Raw genomic sequence first — 24,575 nt, 5'->3', positions numbered from 1 at the left:
CACAAAAATGGCTCCCACTAGATTTTCATTACTAGTAATGAGAAAATGACTGTACCTTGTAATCCTTCCTGATTATGGATCGGTGTGAATGGGATGTGATTTTCTGTGTCCATGGGAGGAAGTGAATTAAGGGTTTTTTAAACCACTGTCTTAAATCTTCCACAAAACTTCAGTTTTATATACAATTTAGATTTTTTTTTCTTAAACTAGGGAGATTTTCAGTTATTTTATGGGAAGTAAAATTTTATGACAGATTAATATCTCTCTAAAGGCAATGGCACCTCACTCCAGTACTCTTGCCTGGAGAATCCCATGGACGGAGGAGGCTGATAGGCTGTAGTCCATGGGGTCGCAAAAAGTCGGACATAACGGAGTGACTTCACTTTCACTTTTCACTTTCATGCACTGGAGAAGGAAATGGCAACCCACTCCAGTGTTCTTGCCTGGAGAATCCCAGGGACGGTGGAGCCTGGGGGGCTGCCGCCTGTGTGGTTGCACAGACTCGGACACGACTGGAGTGACTTCGCAGCAGCAGCATCTCTCTAAAAAGTTTAGATTCAGTCTTCATATTTTTGCAGTTTAGCTTTGTCAAAAAACTTTGTCAAAATAGATCCTTTAAGTTTTCTCCAGGAATTTTATAAAATAAAAATCTTGGACTTAACCTTTTGTGATTAACTGCAAGAGCATGTGGAACTCCTTTGAAAAAAATATAGTTTTAAAGCCATGATGTCATTGGCTAATGCACTTTATCAAAGAATGATTATTAAATTAATCCATAAAGGGAAGTTAATAATTTCCAAAATTCAAAGAATAAGTATAGAAGAAATAATAAAATAACACTTTGTAGTGGTATTCTCTGAAGACTGATGGTTAACTTTTCATTTAAGTCTAGGATGTGTTAAATACATTGAGCTTACAACAGAGCATTTTTTCTTCAACTTAATATTGTAAGAAAAGAATCTATATAGTATAATATAAATTAATGGAATATAATATAATACAATATATCTGTTATACATAGTAAATTATGATATATAAATATACACATATGTCATAAACATTTTATAAATATTGTATCTCCTAATGTGCAAAGATAACATTCATAGTTCTTTCAATTTTCATCAAATAAGTGTATAGATGCTACAACATTTATAAGACACATTCAACAAAAAAATCCAAAAGTGGTTGAATAGATTCAGATTTTATGACTTTTTAAATTAATTTGTAATAAAACTGTAAATTGCTTTAGGGCAATCACATAAATATAATTGATAAGTAAACATATTATGAAAAAGCTTATTATCTCCTGAGACTTGTGAGCAGAACTAAATGGGATGCAGAAGACATAGTCTACTATTTAGGATATTCCTAGCTGCTATTTGTTGTTCAGTTGCTCAGTTGTGTCCAGCTCTTTGTGACCCCATGGACTGCAGCTTGCCAGGCCTCCCTGTCCATCACCAACTCCTGGAACTTACTCAAACTCATGCCCATTGAGTCGGTGATGCCATCCAACCATCTTGTTCTCTATGGTCCCCTTCTCCTCCTGCCCTCAACCTTTCCCAGCATCGGGGTCTTTTCCAATGAATTAGTTTTTTGCATCAGGTGGCCAAAGTATTGGAGCTTCAGTTTCAGCATCAGTCCTTCCAATGAATATTCAGGACTGATTTCCTTTGGGATGGACTTTTTTTTTTTTTAAATCTCCTTGCAGTTCAAGGGACTTTCAAGAATCTTCAGCACTGTGGTTCAAAACCATCAATTCTTCAGCACTCAGCCTTCTTTAGGGTCAAACTCACATCCGTACATGACTACTGGAAAAAATCACAGCTTTGACTAGACAGACCTTTGTCAGCAAAGTAATGTCTGTACTTTTTAATATGATATCTAGGTTGGTCATAGGTTTTCTTCCAAGGAGCAAGCATCTTTTAATTTCATGGCTGCAGTCACCATCTGCAGTGATTTTGGAGCCCAAGAAAACAATGTGTGTCATTGTTTTCCATCTATTTGCTATGAAGTAATGGGACCAAATGCAATGATCTTAGTTTTTTGAATGTTGAGTTTCAAGCCAGCTTTTTCACTCTCCTCTTTCACCTTCATCAAGAGGCTTTTCAGTTCTTCTTTGCTTTCTGCCATAAGGGTGGAGTCATCTGCATATTTGAGGTTATTGATATTTCTCCAGGCAATCTTGATTCCAGCTTGTGCTTCATCCAGCCGAGAATTTTGCATGATGTACTCTGCATTTAAGTTAAATAAGCAGGGTGACAATATACACCCCTAATATACTCCTTTCCCATTTTTGAACCAGCCCATTGTCCCACGTCTGGTTTTAACTGTTGCTTCTTGACCTGTGTACAGGTTTCATAGGAGTCAGATAAAGTGGTCTGATATTCCCATCTCTTTAAGAATTTTCCACAGTTTGTTGTGATCCACACAGTTGAAGACTTTATCATAGTCAATAAAGCAGAAGTAGATGTTTTTCTGGAATTCTCTTGCCTTTTCTATGATCCAGTGGATGTTGTCAATTTGATCTCTGGTTCCTCTGCCTTTTCAAAATCCAAATTGTACAGCTGGAAGTTCTTGGTTTATGCGCTGCTGAAGCCTAGCTTGGAGAATTTTGAGCATTACTTGCTAGCATGTGAGATGAGTGCAATTGTGCAATGGTTTGTACATTCTTTGACATTGCCTTTCAGGACTCAACATAATAGAATCTATTTCTTTTTCACATCAAACCCTATAACACTGTTTTGATTGGCAGGCTGTTTTTCTGGTTTAGGAACTCAGGTTTTTTCCAATCTTTTGCTCTCTGATCTTTTTCTGTGTGTCTTCCAAGTTCTCCCTAATAATTTGCTTCATGCTGAAAGGAAAAAAGGTAGAGGATCTCACATGGAAAGGATTTTTTTTGAAGTTGGGGAAAGATTTTGATGATCCCAGTCTGAAGTGGTACACATCCTTCACACCTCATCTTCCATATTCCATTGGCTAGAACTCAGCCAGATACTACAAGAGAGGTTAGGAAATGTCTCCTTCTGTGCCCAAGAAGAAGGTATGGTTTAGTTTATTTATTATTTTTTTTAAGATATCAAACACTTTAATATTTTATAGATATAATTATAATTAGAAATACAACATATAGGAAAGATAAATTTTAAATTAAAACAAGTCATGTTTTTAAAAATTATGTATAATTCAGATATCTCTATGATTCAACAGATTCTACTAAAATCAGATTAATTTTAAAATCTATTTAAAAGCTCTGGAGATGATAAAATAATATAATCAGAAATTTTGAAAAGCAAAATGCAATTTGAGTGCATACTCAGTCATGTCTGACTGTTTGTGACCCTTTAGACTATAGTCCACTAGGGTCCTCTGTCCATGGGGTTTTTCAGGCAAGAATACTGGAGTGGATTGCTATTTCCTCCTCCAGAGGTTCAAACCCCCAGAACTGAACTCATGTCTCCTACATATTCTGCATTGCAGGCATATTCTTTAACAAAATGCAATATACACTTGTACAAATAATTGAAAATGTATAGGCATGCTTGGGGGAAGAACCAGCAGAAGACTCACAATTAATATGCTTCATTTGGCAGCTGAATGCACTTTTTTTTTTTTAGTATTAAGTTTTTTATTTTTTTAATTTTAAAATCTTTAATTCTTACATGTGTTCCCAAACATGAACCCCCCTCCCACCTCCCTCCCCATAACATCTCTGTGGGTCATCCCCATGCACCAGCCCCAAGCATGCTGTATCCTGCGTCAGACATAGACTAGCGATTCAATTCTTACATGATAGTATACATGATAGAATGCCATTCTCCCAAATCATCCCACCCTCTCCCTCTCCCTCTGAGTCCAAAAGTCCGTTATACACAGCTGCGTCTTTTTTTCCTGTCTTGCATACAGGGTCGTCATAGTGTAGAGAAGTCTTTGAGATAAATATATGATATTAAATATTATACCTAGAGATGCTGATATTACTAATCTCTTGCTCTAAGGATAAAGAAATGAGGCATATAAAGTTCAAATGACTGGCAATTTTATATAAAGTATAAAAATTAGTACACAAGTAGGTTATCTTAACCACAAGACTAGGATTCTTCATGGACTTCCCTGGTAGCTCAGGCAGTAAAGAATCTTCCCTGAGTCAGATTCAATTCCTGAGTCAAGAAGTTCCCCAGGAGAAGGGAATGGCAACCTACTCCAGTATTCTTGCCTGGAGAATTCCATGGACAGACAGGGTGTTGCAGAGTCGGGCACAACTGAGCAGATTCTTAATGTTACACAGTCAAGGAACCCTCCCAAAGCTTTTACTCAGTTGCTGTTCTTCTCTCTGACCTCAGATATATACCACACCCAAAATTACTTTGATTGATCCACACACAGAAATTTAGACAAATTTTAAAATAAGTTACTATCTTAGTCTGCTTGGGCTGCCATAACATAGTACTTCTTTTTATTGTTGTTCAGTTGAGATGTCATGTCCAGCTCTTTGCAACCCCATGGATGAAGCACGCCAGGCTCCTCTGTCCTCCACTATCATGTTTCCTAAAATTCACGTCCATCCAGTTGATGATGCTGTCTAACCACCCCTTCCTCTGCTCCCATCTTCTTTTTTGCCTGCAATCCTTTCCAGAACCAGGATCTTTTCCAGTGAGTTGGTTATTCCCATCAGGTGGCTGAAGTAATGGAGCATCAGCTTTAGCATCAGTCCTTCCAATGAATATTCAGTGTTGATTTCCTTTAGGATTGACTGACTTGATCTTCTTTCATAATTCTAAAGCATCGCTTCTTTGGTGCTCAGCTTTCCTTATGATCCAACTCTGGCATCTGTACATGACTACTGGAAAAACCATACCTCTGCTTATATGGACGTTTTGGCTAAGTGATGTCTCTGTTTTTTGACACACTGTCTAGGTTTGTCACAGCTTTCCTTCCAAGGAGCAAGCGTCTTTCAGTTTCAAGGCTGCAGTCACTGTCTGCAGTGACTTTGGAGCCCAAGAAAATAGAATTTGACTCTGCTTCCACTGTTTCCCCTTCTTTCTGCCATGAAGTGATGGGACCAGATGCCACAACCTTATTATTGTTATTTTTGAATGTTGATTTTCAAGCCAGCTTTTTCAGTCTCCTCTTTCACTGTCATCAAGAGGCTTTTTAGTTTGTTACGTTCTGCCATTAAAATAGTATCATCTACATATCTGAGGTTGTTGATCTTTCTCCCAGCAATCTTGATTCATCCAGCCCAGCGTTTCACATGATGTACTCTGCCTAGACATTAAACAAGCAAGGTGACAACATACAGTGTTGTGGCATTTCTTGCCCAGTTTTGAATTAGCCAGCTGTTTCATGCCTGGTTCTAAATGTTGCTTTTTGACCCACATACAGATTTCTCAGGGGGCAGGTAAGGGGCTCTGGTACTCCCAACTCTTTAAGGATTTTCCACAGTTTGTTGTGATCCGCCGAGTCAAAGGCTTTAGTGTTGTCAATGAAGCAAAAGCAGTTATTTTTCTGCAATTCTATTGCCTTCTCCATGATCCAGTGAATGTTGGCAATTTGATCTCTGGTTCATCTTCCTCTTTGGAACCCAGTTTGTGTATCTGGAAATTCTCAGTTCACATAATGCTGAAGCCTCGCTTGAACCATTTTGAGCATAAACTTGCTAGGTTGTGAAAGGAGCACAGTTGTATGGTAGTCTGAGCATTCTTTGGCATTGCCCGTCTTTGGGATTGGAATGAAAACTGAACATTTCCAGTTCTGTGGCCACTGCTGAGTTTTCCAAATTTACTAACATACTGAGTGCAGCACTTTCACAGCATCATCTTTCAGTATTTTAAATAGCTCAGCTGGAATTTCATTTCCTCCTATAGCTTTGTTCCTAGCAATTCTTCCTACGGCCCACGTAACCTGACACTCCAGAATGTCTGACTCTAGTGAGTGGCCACACCATCATGCTTATCTGGGTGATTGAAACCTTTTTTGTATAGTTGTTCTGTTTATTCTTGATACCTCTTCTTAATCTCTTCTGTGTCTGTATGTGTTTTATCTTGCTCATCCTCGCATGAAATTTCCCTTTGATATCTCTAATTTTCTTGAAACAATCTCTAGTTTTCCCTGTTCTATTGTTTTCCTCTATCTATTTCTTTGCATTGTTCAACTGAGAAAGCTTTCTTATCTCTCCTTGCTCTTCTCTGGAACTCTTCACTCAATTCGGTATGTCTTTTCCTTTCTCCCTTGCCCTTTGCTTGTTTAATTCCCCTATTAATATTTGTAAAAGTCTTCTCAGACAACCACTCTGCAGTCTTGAGTTTCTTTTTCTTTGGAATGCTTTTGGTCACTGCCTCCTGTACAATGTTACAAACCTCCATCCATAGTTCTTTAGGCATTCTGTCTAGCACGTATAATTCCTTGAATCTATTGGTCACCGCCACTGTATAGTATAAGGGATTTGATTTAGGTCAGACCTGAATGGCCTAGTGGTTTTTCCTTCTTTCTTCGGCATAATACTATTAACTGTTTTAAACATCAGAAACTCACAGTTCTGGAGGCCAGGCAGTCCGAGTCCAAGATGCCAGTTGATTCAGTTTCTGGTGGAGGTGCTCTTCCTCGCTTGCACAGAGGTACCTTCTCTCCGTGTCCTCTCTTGGCCTTTCTTTGGTGTCTGCATGTGGGGAGAAAGAGAGATCCTTCTTACTCCTCTGCTTTTATGGCCACCAATCTTTTTGAATTGATTAGATATCGATTTGTACAATATAGTTTAGCCTTTGTATCTCCTAAAATTTCTATCTCCAAATACAGATGAAACGGGGAACCAGGGCTTCAAAATAAATTTTGAAGGGGTCGTAATTCAGTCTACAGCAGTTGCTAATATTCAAACATCACAATTCTTCACGTATGTGTTCAGATTTCTGGCTTCTTAAGAAAAAGCCCTGCAATATCTAAGCACTTTGAACTTCCCTTATTACAATACAAAAGTGGATTTAAGAGAGGGGCCATGGCTTCCATTTTACAGACATAATCTCTCCTGTTCACCGCAGTCCTCACCTTTTGAAACCTGCTTGGGCAGGGCAAGCATTTAATTTTATGATCCTTGAATATGTAGCATCTTGGGCATAGTTTATATTTCTTGTGTGTAAAGCTATTGGTTTGTTTATTTTTACTGAAGTATAATTGATTTATAATAATTTTATATTGTGTGTGTGTGTGTGTGTGTGTGTGTGTGTGTGTGTGTGTGAGCTCAGCCATGCCTGACTCTTTGTGACCCCATGAACTGAAGCCCATCAGGCTCTCCTCTCCATGGAATTTTCCAGGCAAGAATTACTTTCAGGTATACTGCATAGTGATTCAGTATTTTTGCAGACTATATTCCATTAAAAGTTATTACAAAACAATGGCTATAACTGCCTTGCTATATATCTTTGTGGCTAATCTATTTTATGTAAGAGTTTGTATCTATTAATTCCATACCACTATCTTGTCCCTCCTTGCTTCTTTCTTCTTGCTGATAACCAAGATATTTATATATATATCTGAATCTGTTGTGCTGAATACATTCTTTTTATTTTTTAGATTCCACAAATACTGTCCAAAATACACAGTATTTGTCTTTTTCTGACATTTCACTAAGCATAGTGTTTTCTAGGTCCATCTACATTGCTGCAAAAGGCAGAATTTTGTTTTCGTATTTTTGTTGTTCAGTCATGTTGGATTCTTTGTGCACCCCCCCCCCCCCCGCACTCCCGCCCCATGGACAGCGGCATGCCAGGCTTCCCTGTCCTTCAGTATCTCCTGGAGTTTGCTCACACTCATGTCCATTGAGTCAGTTATGCCATCCAACCATCTCATTCTCTGTCGCCCCCTTTTCCTCTTGCCCTCATTTTTTCCCAGCATCAGAGACTTTTTCAATGAATATGCACTTTGCATCAGGTGGTCAAGGTATTGGATTTCCAGCTTCAGCTTCAGTCTTTCCAATGAATATTCAGGATTGATTTCCTCTAGGATTCACTGGTCTAATACCTTGCTGTTCAAGGGACTCTTAAGAGGCTTCTGATGAGTGATATTCATATATATATATATATATATATATATATATATATATACACACACACACACACACCATATCTTTTTTATCCATTCATTTATTGATGGACACTTGGGTTGATTCCATATATTATTTATTGTAAATAGTGCTATTAACTTTGGGAGGCATGTATCTTTCCAAATTAGTGCTTACATTTTTTTTCCAGATATATTCCCAGCAGTGGAATTGCTGGATAATATGGCAGTTATAGTTCTAGCTTTTGGAGGAAATTCTATAGTTTTTTACATAGTTGCCTTATCAATTTATATTCCCACCAACAGTGTACAAGTGTTCCCTTTTCTCGATATCCTCAGTTACATTTATTTTTAAAATTTTTGTGATAACAGCTATTTCAACAGGTGCAAGGTGATACTTCATTGTGGTTTGAATTTGCATTTCTCTAGAAATTAGATTTTGATCACATTTTCATATGTCTGTTAGCCATCTGAACGTCTTCTGTGGAAAAATAACTATTCAGGACTGTTGCCCAATATCATTTGGGTTGTTTGTTTGTTTCTTGATACTGAATCTTACAAGCTGTTCACATATTTTGGATTTTATACCCGGGTTGCTCATGGCATTTGTAAATAGATTCTTCAATTCTGTTTGCTGTCTTTTTGTATTGTTGACAGTATCTTTTGCTCTGCTAAGGATTTTAAGCTTAATTAGGTCCCATTTGTTTATTTTTGCTTTTATTTCTGTTGGCTTAGGAGTTCAGTTCAGTTCAGTTGCTCAATCATGTCTGACTCTTTGCAACCCCATGGACTGCAACATGCCAGGCCTCCTTGTCCATCACCAACTCCTGGAGATCAAACTCATGTTCATTGAGTCAGTGATGCCATCCAACTATCTTATCCTCTGTTGTCCCCTTCTCCTCCCACCTTCAAACTTTCCCAGCATTAGGGTCTTTTCAAATGAGTCGGTTCTTCACAGTTTGGTTCAGTTCAGTCACTCAGTCGTGTCTGGCTCTGTGACCCCATGAATTTCAGCACACCAGGCCTTCCTGTCTATCACCAACTCCCGGAGTTCACTCAGACTCACGTCCATCAAGTTGGTGATGCCATCCAGCCATCTCATCCTCTGTTGTCCCCTTCTCCTTCTGCCCCTAATCCCTCCCAGCATCAGGGTCTTTTCCAATGAGTCAACTCTTCACACGAGGCAGCCAACGTACTGGAGTTTCAGCTTTAGAATCATTCCTTCCAAAGAACACCTAGGACCTGTCTCCTTTAGAATGGACTGGTTGGATCTCCCTGCAGTCCAAGGGACTCTCAAGAGTCTTCTCCAACACCACAGTACAAAAGCATCAATTCTTCAGCACTCAGCTTTCTTGACAGTCCAACTCTCACATCCATACATGACCACTGGAAAAACCATAGCCTTGACTAGATGGACCTTTGTTGGCAAAGCAATATCTCTGCTTTTGAATATGCTCTCTAGGTTGGTCATAACTTTGCTTCCAAGGAGTAAGCGTCTTTTAATTTCATGGCTGCAGTCACCATCTGCAGTGATTTTGGAGCCCCCAAAATAAAGTCTGATACTGTTTCCACTGTTTCCCCATCTATTTCCCACGAAGTGGTGGGACTAGATGCCATGATCTTCATTTTCTGAATGTTGAGCTTTAAACCATCTTTGTTACTCTCCTCTTTCACTTTCTTCAAGAGGCCTTTTAGTTGGTCTTCACTCTCTGCCATAAGGTGGTGTCATCTGCATGTCTGAGGTTATTGATATTTCTCTCGGCAATGTTGATTCCAGCTTGTGCTTCTTCCAGCCCAGTGTCTCTCATGATGTACTCTGCATAGAAGTTAAATAAACAGGGTGACAATATACAGCCTTGACATACTCCTTTCCCTATTTGGAACCAGTCTGTTGTTCCATGTCCAGTTCCAATTGTTGCTTCCTGATCTGCATATAGGTTTCTCAAGAGGCAGGTAAAGTGGCCTGGTATTCCCACCTCTTGAATAATTTTCCACAGTTTATTGTGATCCAAACAGTCAAAGGCTTTGGCATGGTCAATAAAGCAGAAATAGATCTTTTTCTGGAACTCTCTTGCTTTTTCGATGATCCAGCAGATGTTGGCACTTTGATCTCTGGTTCCTCTGCCTTTTCTAAATCCAGCTTGAACATCTGGAAAGTCACAGTTTACATACTGTTGAAATCTGGCTTGGAGAATTTTGAGCATTACTTTACTAGCGTGTGAGATGAGTGCATTGTGTGGTAGTTTGAGCATTCTTTGGCATTGCCTTTCTTTGGGATAGGAATGAAAACTGACCTTTTCCAGTCCTGTGGCCACTGCTGAGTTTTCCAAATTTGCTGAGATATTGAGTGCAGCACTTTCACAGCATCATCTTTTAGGATTTGAAATAGCTCAGCTTGAATTCCGTCACCTTTACTAGCTCTGTTTATACTGATGCTTCCTAAGGCCCACTTGACTTCACATTCCAGGATGTCTGGCTCTACATGAGTGATCACACCATCGTAATGATCTGTGTTGTGAAGATCTTTTTTGTATAGTTCTTCTGTGTATTCTTGCCACCTCTTCTTAGGAGAGAGACCCAAAAACTATTGCTATGATTTACAGTATTCTGCCTATATTGTGTCGAGAAGTTTTATGGTTTCAAGTCCTACATTTAGGCATTTAATCCATTTGAGTTTATTTGTGTGTGTGGTTTAAGGAAATGTTCTAATTTCATTTTTTTCACATGTGGCTATCTAGGTTTTGCAGTGTCACTTTTTGAAGAGGCTGTCTTTTCTCTATTGCATATTCTTGCCTCATTTGGTGAAGATTAATTGGTCAGAGTTGTTTGGGTTTATATCTGGTCTCTTGGTTCTGTTCCATGAATCTCGATATCTGTTTTCTGTGTCCATATCATGCTGTTTTGATTACTGTAGATTTGTAGGATGGTCAGAAATCTGGGTGGGTGATAATCCCAACTTTTTTTGTTTGCTTGTTTTAAGATTGCTTTGGCTTTTGGGGGTTTTGTGGATTCATATGCATTTTAGAATTATTCTAGTTCTGTGAAAAATGTCATGAATATTTTAATAGGTGTTGCATTAAATTTGTGGACTACTTTGGGTAATATACACAGAATACACAGAAGAACTGTAAAAAAAGAGATGGTTGGATGGCATCACCAACTCAGTGGACATGAGTTTTAGTAAACTCCAGGAGTTGGTGATGGACAGGTAGGCCTGGCATGTTGCAGTCCATGGGGTCGCAAAGAGTCGGACATGACTAAGCGACTGAACTAACTTGGGTAGTGTGGCCATTTTAGCAATGTTAATTCTTCCACTGTAAGAGAATGGGACATATTTACAAGTCTTTGTATTATTTTCAATTTTTTATCATGTTTTATAATTTTTAGAGTACAGTTCTTTCACCTCCTTAATTATGTTTATTCCTAGATATTTTATTTTGATGAGATTTTATAGGGATTTTTTTTACTGTATCTTTCTGGTAGTTTATTATTAGTGTATAGAAAAGTCACATATTATTTTATTTAAACTTGCATCCTGCTTCTTTTCTGAATTCATATTTTTTAGTTCTATAATTTTTTTGGTGATGACTGTAGGGTTTTGTATGTAAAGTATCATGATATCTGAAAAATGGGGACATTTCAACTTCTTCCTTTACAATTTGCATTCCATTTGTTTCTTTTTCTTATCTAATTGTTGTGGTTAGAGCTTCCAACTCTATTAATATGTCAAATAAAAGTGTTGATAGTTGGCATCCTTTTCTTGCTCCTGATTTTATCAGAGAGGGTTTTAGCTTTTCACCTATGAGTATAATGTTACCTGTAGATTTGTTCTGAATGGCCTTTATTATTTTGAAATATGGTCTCTCTATATCTGTTTTAATGAGAGCTTTTATAATGAATGTACATTGAATTTTGTTGAATGCTTTTTCTACATCATTTGATATGGTTATGTCAGTTTTATTCTTCATTTTGTCAGTGTGTTCTATCACACTGATTAATTTGTGAATATTGAACTAACCTCACATCTGTGGAGTAAGTCCAACTTGATCATGGTGTATGGTCCTTTTTATATATTGTTAGATTCAGTTTGCTAATATTTTGTTGAGAGTTTTTATATCCATATTCATTGGAGATAATGGCCTATAATTTTAGGGGGGAGCATCTTTGTCTAGTTTTGGTATCAGGGTAATAGTGGCCTCATAGAATGGGGAGTGTTCCCTTCTCTTTCTTTTTCTGGAACAGTTTGAGAGGGACAGACATTAGCTTTTCTTTATATGTTTGGTGGAGTTCTGCTGTGAAGCCATCCAGTTCTGTATTTTTGTTTTCTGGAAATTTTTCAATGACAGATTCAGTTTCACAGCTAATGATTGATCTGTTAAGATTGTTTATTTCTTCCTGATTTAGTCTTGGAAGATGGTATGCTTGTAGAAATTTGTCAAATTTTTCCAGATTGTCCAATTTGTTGGCATGTAGCTTTTCATAATATTCTCTTATGATCTTCATAGCTGTGTTATATTGGTTGTGATTTCTCCTCTTTATTACTAATCTTGTTTATTTTGACCTTTCTCTTATTCTTGAGCCTTGCTAAATCTTAACAATTTTGTTTATCTTAAAAAGAACTATTGGTTTCATTAATCTTTTAATTTTTTTTTTTTGAGAGTGGGGCCTCCACTTTATTTATTTCCCTTCTGATCTTTAATTATGATGTATCTTGGTGTTGGTCTGCTTGCGTTCATCTTGGGTTCATCACCCTCTATACTTCTGGTATCTGGATATCTATTTCCTTCCTCAGGTTTCGGAAATTTCAGCCATTATTTTCTCAAATACTTTACTGATCCCCTTCTCTCTCATCTTCTTCTGGAACTGCTATTATGAAAATGTCAGTATGCTTAATGTTATCACAGGGACCTCTTGCATTTTTTTTCATAATTTTTCTTTTTGCTACTCTTATTGTGTGATTTTCTTTGTTCTATCTTACAGATCTCTTATGTGTTCTTCTGTATAACTTAGTCTGCTATTCATTGCTTCTAGTGTTTTATTTCAGCTAGTGAATTGGGCCTTTTTAATATTTTCTAGTTCCATATTAACATTCTGATTGAGTATATCAATTTTAATATCAATGCTTTGAATTCTTTTCTGGTAAATTATGTCTGTTTCATTTATTTTTTTCAAGTGCTTTCTCTTATTCTTTCAAATGAGGTCAGTTCCTCTGCCTTTTCATTTTTCTTAACTTTCTCTGTCCCTGTGATTTTATGGGAAACAGTTACCTCTTGTAGTCTTCAAGGATTGCTATCAAATGGGGGCACACCTGTACAGACTGCATGTACCCAGTACCTTTGGTAAGGGAGTTGGATTTACATGGAGGCAAGTTGCGGTTTTCTTCAGGGTGTTCTGTCGGCTCTGACTTTGATAGGGGATGTGATGGGGATGGAGGCGCTTGAGGTGCAGGGGATTATGAGGCAGGATTTCCCTGCTTCTCAGTCACCAGCAGCAACCAATGGGAGTGCGATTTGATCTCATGTTGCTGGAGTAGGAGCCTGTGGCTCAGGCCCCAGATGGCTGTTACCTTCAAGTATATTGTTTTACTCTCTCCCTTTCACCAGACCTCTTGTCCCAGAGGAGGTCATGGTGAAGCAAGGGGGACTTGTGCTGGCCTCAAGCACAGCTGCAAGATGTCTCTGATGTGCTCCTATGCAGACACTTGCAATTGCTTCTCTTGCTGCACTTAGATGTAGCCTTCGGTTCAAGGCCACTTTGTCGCTCACAGGTAGTCACTGGCCCCCCAGCCTCCGCTCCCATTCTGTTATGGAGCTATTCCACAAGTAGAGGAGAGCCCTGTAAGCTCTCAGTATACATTGGTGGGTAAGGCGTGAGCTGCTGTCAGAGATGTGGGCTGCTTCTAATGCACTGCTTTAGTAAGTGCAAACAGCGGCCACTGCCACCCCACCCAGACTCTTCCTGGTACCTTGTGGCCTCTGCCTCCCGTATCCACATCTTTCCCTACTCACAGCCTCCCCAGGTCCTGTGCCACACTGTCTCATTGAGGGAGGGAGAATGCGTGTTTGCTTGACTAGGGATGAGATGCATGCCAGGGTATAGCCATAGGGTTAGGTTCGGGTTAGAGTTAGCCAACTGGCTTTTCTGCATGAATGGAGTCCCGGTTTTCCGCAGCCCACCTTTTAGCTTCAGCAGTCCTCCAGTGAGCCGAGGAGGCTCCTATTTCCCATGCAGGACCTCTGGGCTGAGATACCCACACCCAGAGCGGGTGTCCCCCTTGTTGTCTCCCTTTTCCTCTGAGTCCTTTCCTGGGGCACAGTCTGACCTAATCATTTTCCTTCCCCTTTCCACCTGATTATGTGTGCATATTTCTTACAGCCTTGGTTGAACAGGATTCCTTCTGCCAGTTTCTAGTTAGTTTTCAGTGAGGATTGTTCTTCGTATACATATGTTTTGTGTGTGTTTCCTTTTTTTTAATTGAAGGATAATTGCTTTACAGAATTTTGCTGTTTTCTGCCAAACCCCAACATGAGTCAGCCGTAGGTATACATATTCCCCCTCTCTTTTGAACCTGCCTCCCATCTCCCTCCCCATCCCACTCCTCTAGGTTGATGCAGAGCCCCTGTTTGAGTTTCCTGAGACATAACAGCAACCTCCCTTTGGCTATCTATTTTACATATGGTAATGGAAGTTTCCACGTTTCTCTTTCCATACGTCTCATCCTCTCCTCCCCTCTCCCATGTCCATAAGTCCGTTTGTTCTCTATGTCTGTTTCTCCATTGCTCCCCTGTAAATAAATTCTTTGGAACCATTTTTTTAGATTCTGTGTATGTGCAATAGAATACGATATTTATCTTTCTCTATCTGACTCACTTCACTCTGTACAGTAAGTTCTAGGTTCATCACCTCATCAGAACTGAGTCTAATGCATCCCTCTTTATGGCTGAGTAATATTCCATTGTGTATGTGCACCACAACCTCTTTATCCATTCATCTGTCAATGGGCATCTAGGTTGCTTCCATGTTCTAGCTGTTGTAAATAGTGCTGCAATGAACAATGGGATACAAGTGTCTTTTTCAACCCTGGTTTCCTCAGGGTGTATGCCTAGGAGTGGGATTCCTGGATCATATGGTGGTTTTATTCCTGGTTTTTTAAGGAATCTCCATACCATCTTCCATAGTGGCTGTATCAATTTTCATTCCCACCAACAATGCAAGAGCGTTCCCTTTTCCACACTCTCTCCAGGATTTCTTGTTTGTAGACTTTTTGGTGATGGCCATTCTGACTGATGTGAGGTGATATCTCATTGTGGTTTTGATTTGCATTTCTCTAATAATGAGTGATGTTGAGCATCTTTTCCTGTGTTTCATATACATATATTTTTGGTGTGTTTGACTGGGGAGATAAGCTGCACATCCTTTTACTCCACAATCTTGATTGATCTTTTAAAGCTATACGTTTTCTCACGTATCTTTTCTTTATCTGCTTGAAGAAGTTGGACTTTTTTCCTTGTAGGTGAATTTCTTTGCAGATTAACTTCAAGGAAATGACAAATTTTATTCATAGGCAGTGTCCACTCACACCATGGGAAAATATAAGTATTTTCTGGACAGTGCTCAAATTGTCAAGTAGTTATTTGGATCCATGATCTACTCTCCAACCCTACTATAGTTCTAAATCTTTCTTTGTCCTTGGCTTTCTAATTATATTTATTTCATGTTTCTTCAAATCTACTTCTCTTATCCACATTCACATGCATTCATGTACAAATTTCACACGGTTTTAAACAAAAATGCATTCTGACTAGACATATAGGATTGTATGATTTTGTTTCAACAAGAACCTCAAAAATAGGAGTAGTCTGCATTTTGTGATATGGAACATCCATCAGAGCATTGTTTGGCACTTAGGGCCTCATTCTGAAAAGTGACTCTAGCATTTGACTCTTTCATTTTAACCTTCCACATCTTTCACTTCTTGGGTACATTACTTTGAAGACACAAATTATAAACACCAGTTACATGCACACCAGCCACCACACTTTGAAAATTCTCAAGTGTTACATGAAGCAAACATCTTAGTCATACATAGAAAAGAACAAAAGTGAATGTTTTAGCACTTTGATATAAATTTCTTAGCCACTCCAAAGATGATTTATCTAGATTACCAATTGGAATAAGGTTCCAAGTCTTGGGACACTGGCTCCATGTAGAATAATAAAAAGATTATGCTTTTGTACTCCTTTGGCCCTCAGTTTTGTAGTCTAGAAAATGTAGATGACAGTAGGAGTATTAGCTAATACAATTGCATAAGAATTAAATGATCGGATACATGCAAACTGCCTAGAATAACACCTTAGTACACATAGTAAGAACTGACATGTTTATTATTTAGGAGGGTAGCATATCGAAAAGTTTAAAAGCATGGGTTTAGAAGTCAATTTAGTTTTCATATGTACCTTTATCCTCTATTTCCTAGTTAAATGAGTTAGGCAAATTAATATTACTTTTATAATTTATGTGTAAGTAGGAATTAAAGAATACCAATCTTTGCAGCTTGAACTAGCTTGAGAAACCTATATGCAGGTCAGGAAGCAACAGTTAGAACTGGACATGGAACAACAGACTCGTTCCAAATAGGAAAAGGAGTACGTCAAGGCTGTATATTGTCACCCTGCTTATTTAACTTATATGCAGAGTATATCTTGAGAAACGCTGGGCTGGAAGAAGCACAAGCTGGAATCAAGATTGCCAGGAGAAATATCAATAACCTAAGATATGCAGATGACACCACCCTTATGGCAGAAAGTGAAGAGGAACTAAAAAGCCTCTTGATGAAAGTGAAAGAGGAGAGTGAAAAAGTTGGCTTAAAGCTCAACATTCAGAAAACGAAGATCATGGCATGTGGTCCCATCACTTCATGGCAAATAGATGGGGAAACAGCGTCAGACTATTTTTGGGCTCCAAAATCACTGCAGATGGTGATTGCAGCAATGAAATTAAAAGACGCTTACTCCTTGGGAGAAAAGTTATGACCAACCTAGATAGCATATTCAAAAGCAGAGATATTACTTTGCAAATAAAGGTTCATCTAGTCAAGGCTATGGTTTTTCCAGCGGTCATGTATGGATGTGAAAGTTGGACTGTGAAGAAAGCTGCACGCTGAAGAATTGATGCTTTTGAACTGTGGTGTTGGAGAAGACTCTTGAGAGCCCCCTGAACTGCAGGGAAATCCAACCAGTCCATCCTAACGGAGACCAGTCCTGGGTATTCATTGGAAGGACTGGTGCTGAGGCTGAAACTCTAATACTTTGGCCATCTCATACGAAGAGTTGACTCACTGGAAAAGGCCCTGATGTTGTGAGGGGTTGGGAGCAGGAGGAGAAGGAGATGACAAAGGATGAGCTGGCTGGATGGCATCACCGACTCATGGCCATGAGTTTGGGTGGACTCCGGGAGTTGGTGATGGATAGGGAGGCCAGGCGTGCTGCGATTCATGGGGTCGCAAAAAGTTGGACACGACTAAGCGACTGAACTGAACTGAATCTTTTCAGGTTATATAAATATAGAATTAGAGAAAGATAATGTAAAGACCTTAGCAAAATGTTTGTCATATAGGAAATAACGATCCATAAAAACAGATGATTGCAAAATGTGTGTTCCAGTTAGAAAAAAAAAGAAAGAAAGATCTTAGGAAATTTCCCAGTGGTTTCAGTGATTCACATTTAAAAAACAGTAGATTCTTGGTCAGTGCATCTCTACAGTGTCTGAGTAAGAATGAAAATTTCTAATGTCATATAAATCACACATTGCATTATTTGAATCAGTAAAGTTAAATTAAATAAGATTCTTAAAGTATATATTCTCTGTTTTGTGTAAATAATTAACATGGTATTTTATGAACTCAGAGCAAGAGAAAAAAGATGCTATTAGTATTTTAGAGTGTGGTGCTGTTGACATTGACACAAGAAAATCTTGAAGACTTTTATATTCAACATCATGAGGCAAATATTGACTAAGATGTTTGTCAATGTTCAATTTTAAGTATGATTATTTTTCATAATTATTGACACAAGCTGTCGAGATGAGCACTCAACATTCTAAAAACTGACCAAATTTTCATGATGTTGTCTGTTAAAAATTGAATGAAGCAGACTTTTCAGAAACAAGTGTCATTACCTAATACTGACAATTTGCTATATTTCATTAGATCTTGTTATTCACATATTAAAATATTTTCACTGGATTGAAACCTGATTACAAGTAGGAATCACCTGGAAGTTGATATTCAAAATAGAGAAGACTACCCAGACTCTATTTTGCAGATCTTGCTTCATCAGGAAAAGGATCAGAAATCTATATTTAAAAAACACCTGAGATGAGTCCAGTGATCTGGATTTCATAAATGCTGAAATATTGCTCGAAAACTTCTTTATTCTGATCCTAAAACAAAAGCACATGAGATTTTCATAAAAATTGCAAAGATTCAGATAACTATACTTTGAATAATGTATATGTAAACTATGTATGTGGAGAAGGGAATGGCAACCCACTCCAGTTTTCTTGCCTGGAGAATTCCATGGACAGAGGAGCCTGGTGGGCTACAGTCCATGGGGTCGCAAAGAGTCAGACATGACTGAGTGACTAATACTAATACAATACTATACTATAGATGAATCATCTTGGGGGAATTTTAATTATATGGTATATTTTCTAAGCACTTTAATAAATTACAGAAATAAAATTTTAAGAAGACTCAGCTAAAAAATTAATTTTTTGACAATTAGCATTACCCTAAATTTGATATTCTTAAATTATTTCTCAGTGAAACACACTACAGACAATTTTTATAGTGGATATTTTTTAAGCATAAAATGTTTATGCTTCATATTTTTGTCATTTGCTTTTTTAGACTAAATAGTATAGAATTAACTTGTATATATTGAGTTTAAAATCTTTCTTTCAGAAGTTGTATGGCACTTATAATAATTTATCTCTCTCTCTTTTAAGCCGAACCAATATTCTATCAGCGCACAATGTGTTTATGAAGCAATATCCTAAAATATTCGTGCAGAAAAAAGTCAGACTGCCTAAACTTTTCAAAGAGGAAGAGAAAAGGTAATGATATCTTCTTTTGAAAGCAAGCCTTTGTGTGTGTGGATGTGTGTGTGTTTGTGCAGATGCGTGTGAATGCATGGAAAAACAAGTGGAACTCAAACACTGAGTGTTTGATCGGTTCCCAGTACTACATGTTAGGGATCAGCCAAGGAAATGGATATTGGTAAGGGAGGTTGAATTCCTACCATAATTCTGCAGGCTTTTAATTAGGTTGTAAGATAACTGGGACTAATAAATATGTGTAGCTCGTTGAATTTTTTCATTAAACAACAATCCCTATACAACAAACTTAATAAGATAAAATACTATTAGGAATGAGAATATAGTAAATGATACAGAGAAATTTGTGAGAGAATATTTCATATAACCAGAGAATAATATAGATGTTTTTGGTTCATTTTGTAAAAAATTCATACTACTAAAATTATTCAAGATGATATAAAAGTAATTATGGTATGAATAAAAGAGTTGTAAAAATAACTCTTCAAAGTATTTTTGAAGGCTAAATAGAACAAAAACAAAAATTAAAAACTCATAGTCTCAGTGATATGACTAGATGTTCTTTTTAAGAAAAGGTGCTTTCTATGCAATTTAATATTTTTGGAGTATAGAAAATGAATATAGGTTGTGTATCTGCCATGCAGGTATAACAAGATTTCGCAAGAATAGCATAAACAAGAAATATCAGTTTTTAGTTATGATTATAAGACTATACACATGAACTTCACCAGATGGTCAACACCGAAATCAGATTGATTATATTCTTTGCAGTCAAGATGGAGAAACTCTATACAGTCAGCAAAAACAAGACTGGGAGCTAACTGTGGCTCAGATCATGAACTCCTTATTGACAAATTCAGACTTAAGGAAGTAGGGAAAACCACTAGACCATTCAGGCATGACCTAAATCAAATCCCTTGTGATTATACAGTGGAAGTGAGAAATAGATTTAAGGGACTAGATCTGATAGAGTGCCTGATGAACTATGAAATGAGGTATGTGACAATGTACAGGAGACAGGGATCAAGACCATCCCCATGGAAAAGACATGCAAAAAAGCAAAATGGCTGTCTGGGGAGGCCTTACAAATAGCTGTGAAAAGAAGAGAACCGCAAAGCAAAGAAGAAAAGGAAAGATATTCTCATTTGAATGCAGAGTTCCAAAGAATAACAAAGAGAGATAAGAAAGCCTTCCTCAGTGATCAATGCAAAGAAATAGAGGAAAACAGCAGAACAGGAAAGACTAGAGATCTCTTCTAAAAAATTAGAGATACCAAGGGAAACTTTCATGCAAAGATGGGCTTGATAAAGGACAGAAATGGTCTGGACCTAACAGAAGCAGAAGATATTAAGAAGAGATGGCAAGAATACACAGAAGGATTGTACAGAAATGATCTTCACCACCAACATAATCACAATGGTGTGATCACTCACCTAGAGCCAGACATCCTGGAATGTGAAGTCAAGTGGGCCTTAGAAAGCATCACTACAAACAAAGCTAGTGGAGGGGATAGAATTCCAGTTGAGCTTTTTCAAATCCTGAAAGATGATGCTGTGAAAGTGCTGCACTCAATATGCCAGCAAATTTGGAAAACTCAGCAGTGGCCATAGGACTGGAAGAGGTCCATTTTCATTCCAATCCCAAAGAAAGACAATGCCAAAGAATGCTCAAACTACCGCACAATTGCACTCATCTTACATGCTAGTAACGCTCAAAATTCTCCAAGCCAGGCTTAAGCAATACGTGAACTGTGAAATTCCAGATGTTAAAGCTGTTTTTAGAAAAGGCAGAGGAACCAGAGATCAAATTGCCAACATCCGCTGGATCATCGAAAAAGCAAGAGAGTTCTAGAAAAAACATCTATTTCTGCTTTATTGACTATGCCAAAGCCTTTGACTGTGTGGATAACAATAAACTGTGGACAATTCTGAAAGAGATGGGAATACCAGATCACCTGACCTGCCTCTTGAGAAACCTATATGCAGGTGAGGAAGCAACAGTTAGAACTGGCCATGGAACAACAGACTGGTTCCAAATAGCAAAAGGAGTACATCATGGCTGCGTATTGTCACCCTGTTTATTTAACTTATATGCAGAGTACATCATGAGAAACCCTGGGCTGTAAGAAGCACAAACTGAAATCAAGATTGCCAGGAGAAATATCAATAACCTCAGATAATCAGATGACACCACTCTTATGGCAGAAAGTGAAGAGGAACTAAAAAGCCTCTTGATGAAAGTGAAAGAGGAGAGTGAAAAAGTTGGCTTAAAGCTCAACATTCAGAAAACTAAGATCATGGCATCTGGTCCCATCACTTTATGGGAAATAGATGGGGAAACAGTGTCAGACTTTAATTTTTTGGGCTCCCAAATCACTGCAGATGGTAACTGCAGCCATGAAATTAAAAGACACTTATGCCTTGGAAGAAAAGTTATGACCAACCTGGAGAGCATATTCAAAAGCAGAGACATTACTTTGCTGACTAAGGCCCATCTAGTCAAGGCTATGGTTTTCCCTGTGGTCATGTATGGATGTGAGAGTTGGGCTGTGAAGAAAGCTGAGTACCAAAGAATTGATACTTTTGAACTGTGGTGTTGGAGAAGACTCTTGAGAGTCCCTTGGACTCCAAGGAGATCCAATCAGTCCATCCTAAAGGAGATCAGTCCTGGGTGTTCATGGAAGGACTGATGCTAAAGCTGAAACTCCAATACTTTGGCCACCTCACGCGAAGTGTTGACTCATTGGAAAAGACCCTGATTCTGGGAGTGATTAGGGGCAGGAGGAGGAGGGGACAACAGAGGATGAGGTAGCTGGATGGTGTCACCAACCTGATGAACATGAGTTTAAGTAGACTCTGGGAGTTGGTGATAGACAGGGAGGCCTGGCATGCTGCAGTCCGTGGGGTCGCAAAGAGTTGGACACATCTGAGCGACTGAACTGAACTGAACTGATAAGGCATATATGGGTTCCCTGGTAGCTCAGCTGGTAAACAATCTGCCTGCAACGCAGGAGACCCCAGTTCGATTCCTTGGTCGGGAGGATACCCTGGAGAATGGGATAGGCTACCCACTCTAGTATTCTTGGGCTTGACTCAGACAGTGAAGAATTCGCATGCAACACAGGCAAGCTGGGTTCTAAGCACAGCTGATACAGGCAGAGTAATAGTGCTAGTTGCTCAGTGGTGTCTGACTCTTCGCAACTCCTGGAACTGTAGACTGCTGGGCTCTCTTCTCTCTGGGGATTCTCTAGGCAGGAATACTGGAGTGGGTTGCCATTCCGTTCTCTAGGGGATCTTCCACACCCAGGCATTGAGTCCAGATTGCCTGCATTACAGGCTGATTCTTTACTACCTGAGCCACCAGAGAAGTCCACATATAGGCATACAGAAAAAATAAAGTGCTAGCAATAGTGTATTAGCATATTGGTACACTACAGTTAAGTTGACTTCATCTCATGAGTACAAAGAAGGTTTGTTAGAAAAGCTGTTATTAAAATTTTATAATATTAGTAACTCAAAGAGAAACTATATGATGATATCTACAGATGATGAAAAGGCATTTGATTTAATTCAGTATCCTGTCTCATAGTAAAAGCAAAATCAGGCAAGTAAAAATATGTAATGAATACAGTCATGTGACTGTTAAGAAATACAAAATGTTTCTCTCTCTTTTGGTCATGAAAAATCATCTGCTGTAAAGTAACAATAAAATATCTTAAAATGGAATTAAAATGAATTACAGAAAATATATTAAGAAATTATAAATCTCATCTACACTTAGCTTACACTGGTCCCTCATGTGATGTGATAAACTCATATATGCCCAGTTGATGGGAAGAGAGCTGCAGTTAATTCAGAGAACATTTGGCAGGATAAAATCATTCAGGAAACAAGAATCTTAGTAGACACTAAATTCCTGCACTATTAAATTATTCATCAATAACCTTTACCTATTATCATTGTCATATTCAACACTTTATAATTCATTTAATTCAAATGTCCTGTGACGGATACAATAGCCAGACTGAAGTATGACACCTCCTTTGCGGTGGCAGCTCGTGAGAATACTGATGCCAGGGCATTTGCTAAGCAGTGAAGTAAGACAGTCATGTGCAAGGAGAACAGAAGAAATGCTTTATATAACCATGAAAATGACTTGGAGCAAAGCTGCACTAATGAAAATAAATGGAACACATGGCAGAGACATAGGGAAACATTTCTACATGAGCAAAAAATGTGAGCGCAGGACGAGAATGAGACAAAGGGCTGTTTGGAACTGTGACCATTACCTAAACTCTTTTTTTTTTTGGTGGATCATCTAGACAGAAGGTGAACTTTTGGTATATTCACAGACATGGGAAATCAAATAGACACATTAAAACAAAAAAGCACACTAAATTTTGATCCAGAAGACTTGGATTTGCATTGTTGTTCTACCCAATAGCAAAAATGTGTCTTTGGAATTGTCTTTGAACATTGACTGCACTCCAGATTTTTTTACTCAGAAAAAGAGGATAATGTTATCCTACTCAAAGTTATGCATTGAAAGAGTGTTTTAATTTAATAGCTCATTACTGAGCTTCCCTAGTGACTCATATGATAAAGAATCTGCCTGCAGTGTGGGAGACTTGGGCTTGACCCCTGGGTTGAGAAGATCCTTTGGAGAAGGAAATGGCTACCCAGCACAGTATTCTTTGTTGGGAGAATTCCATGAACAGAGGATTCTGACAGGCTACAACCCATGGGATCACTGATTATTACTGTGGACTACAGATTTAAACAATAATCACCTCCACAACAAATCAATAAAAATTCACAGCATTGCTTGCTTCAAAAATTTTTAAATAACAAGAAATATATAGACTTTAATCAATGAATTTTAACATTAGCTTATATCCAAGGAAAAAGAAGTTTAAGATAATAATAGTAACAGAAGAAACAAAATACATCCACAGAACTGTAGAAATCTATATTAAAGATACATTTATAAAAAACATAATTTTTTAGGAGAATGGGAATTTAAATATTTGCAAGGATTCCTGGATCCCTGTTAATGTCTTGTCTTTGTAAAAATTCCTATTTGACATTACAGATACTTTAGGGGGACATATGTAATAAAGATAATATTTTATATTATATTTTGAAATTAATATATTCTCATAATAATATGGCTTCTGCATTCCATGCATCATCATGGTTTCAGAGAAAAGAGAAGGATAAAGACTGCATTGAGAAGGAGAAACTTATAAAATGGAAGCATATGAGGAAAAGTAGTGATATAGAAATAGAGGAGGTTAGCTAAGCTTGAAAAGTGTTGATCTTCACTCCCATTGGAGTACAAAATGAAGCTGGGCAAAGGCTAACAGCTTTGCAAGAGAATGCACTGGTCAGAGCAAACACACTCTTCCAACA

The 24,575-nt window shown here is 38.1% G+C and overlaps 1 protein-coding gene across 1 annotated transcript in view; it reads left to right on the top strand.

The window, feature by feature from the left end:
- CNBD1 (cyclic nucleotide binding domain containing 1) overlaps positions 1-24,575 on the top strand; it is a 490,840-nt gene that overhangs the window by 39,000 nt on the left and 427,265 nt on the right. Inside the window, exon 4 of the mRNA XM_052651586.1 lies at positions 19,057-19,164. Within this exon, the coding sequence (XP_052507546.1) occupies positions 19,057-19,164 (108 nt within the window). The remainder of the gene's footprint in view (positions 1-19,056; positions 19,165-24,575) is intronic.

Source organism: Budorcas taxicolor, chromosome 14, assembly GCF_023091745.1.
Source record: "Budorcas taxicolor isolate Tak-1 chromosome 14, Takin1.1, whole genome shotgun sequence".
NCBI lineage: Eukaryota > Metazoa > Chordata > Mammalia > Artiodactyla > Bovidae > Budorcas > Budorcas taxicolor.
The sequence above is the reverse complement of the archived record's forward strand: the minus strand, read 5'-3'. Positions and strand labels throughout refer to the sequence as shown.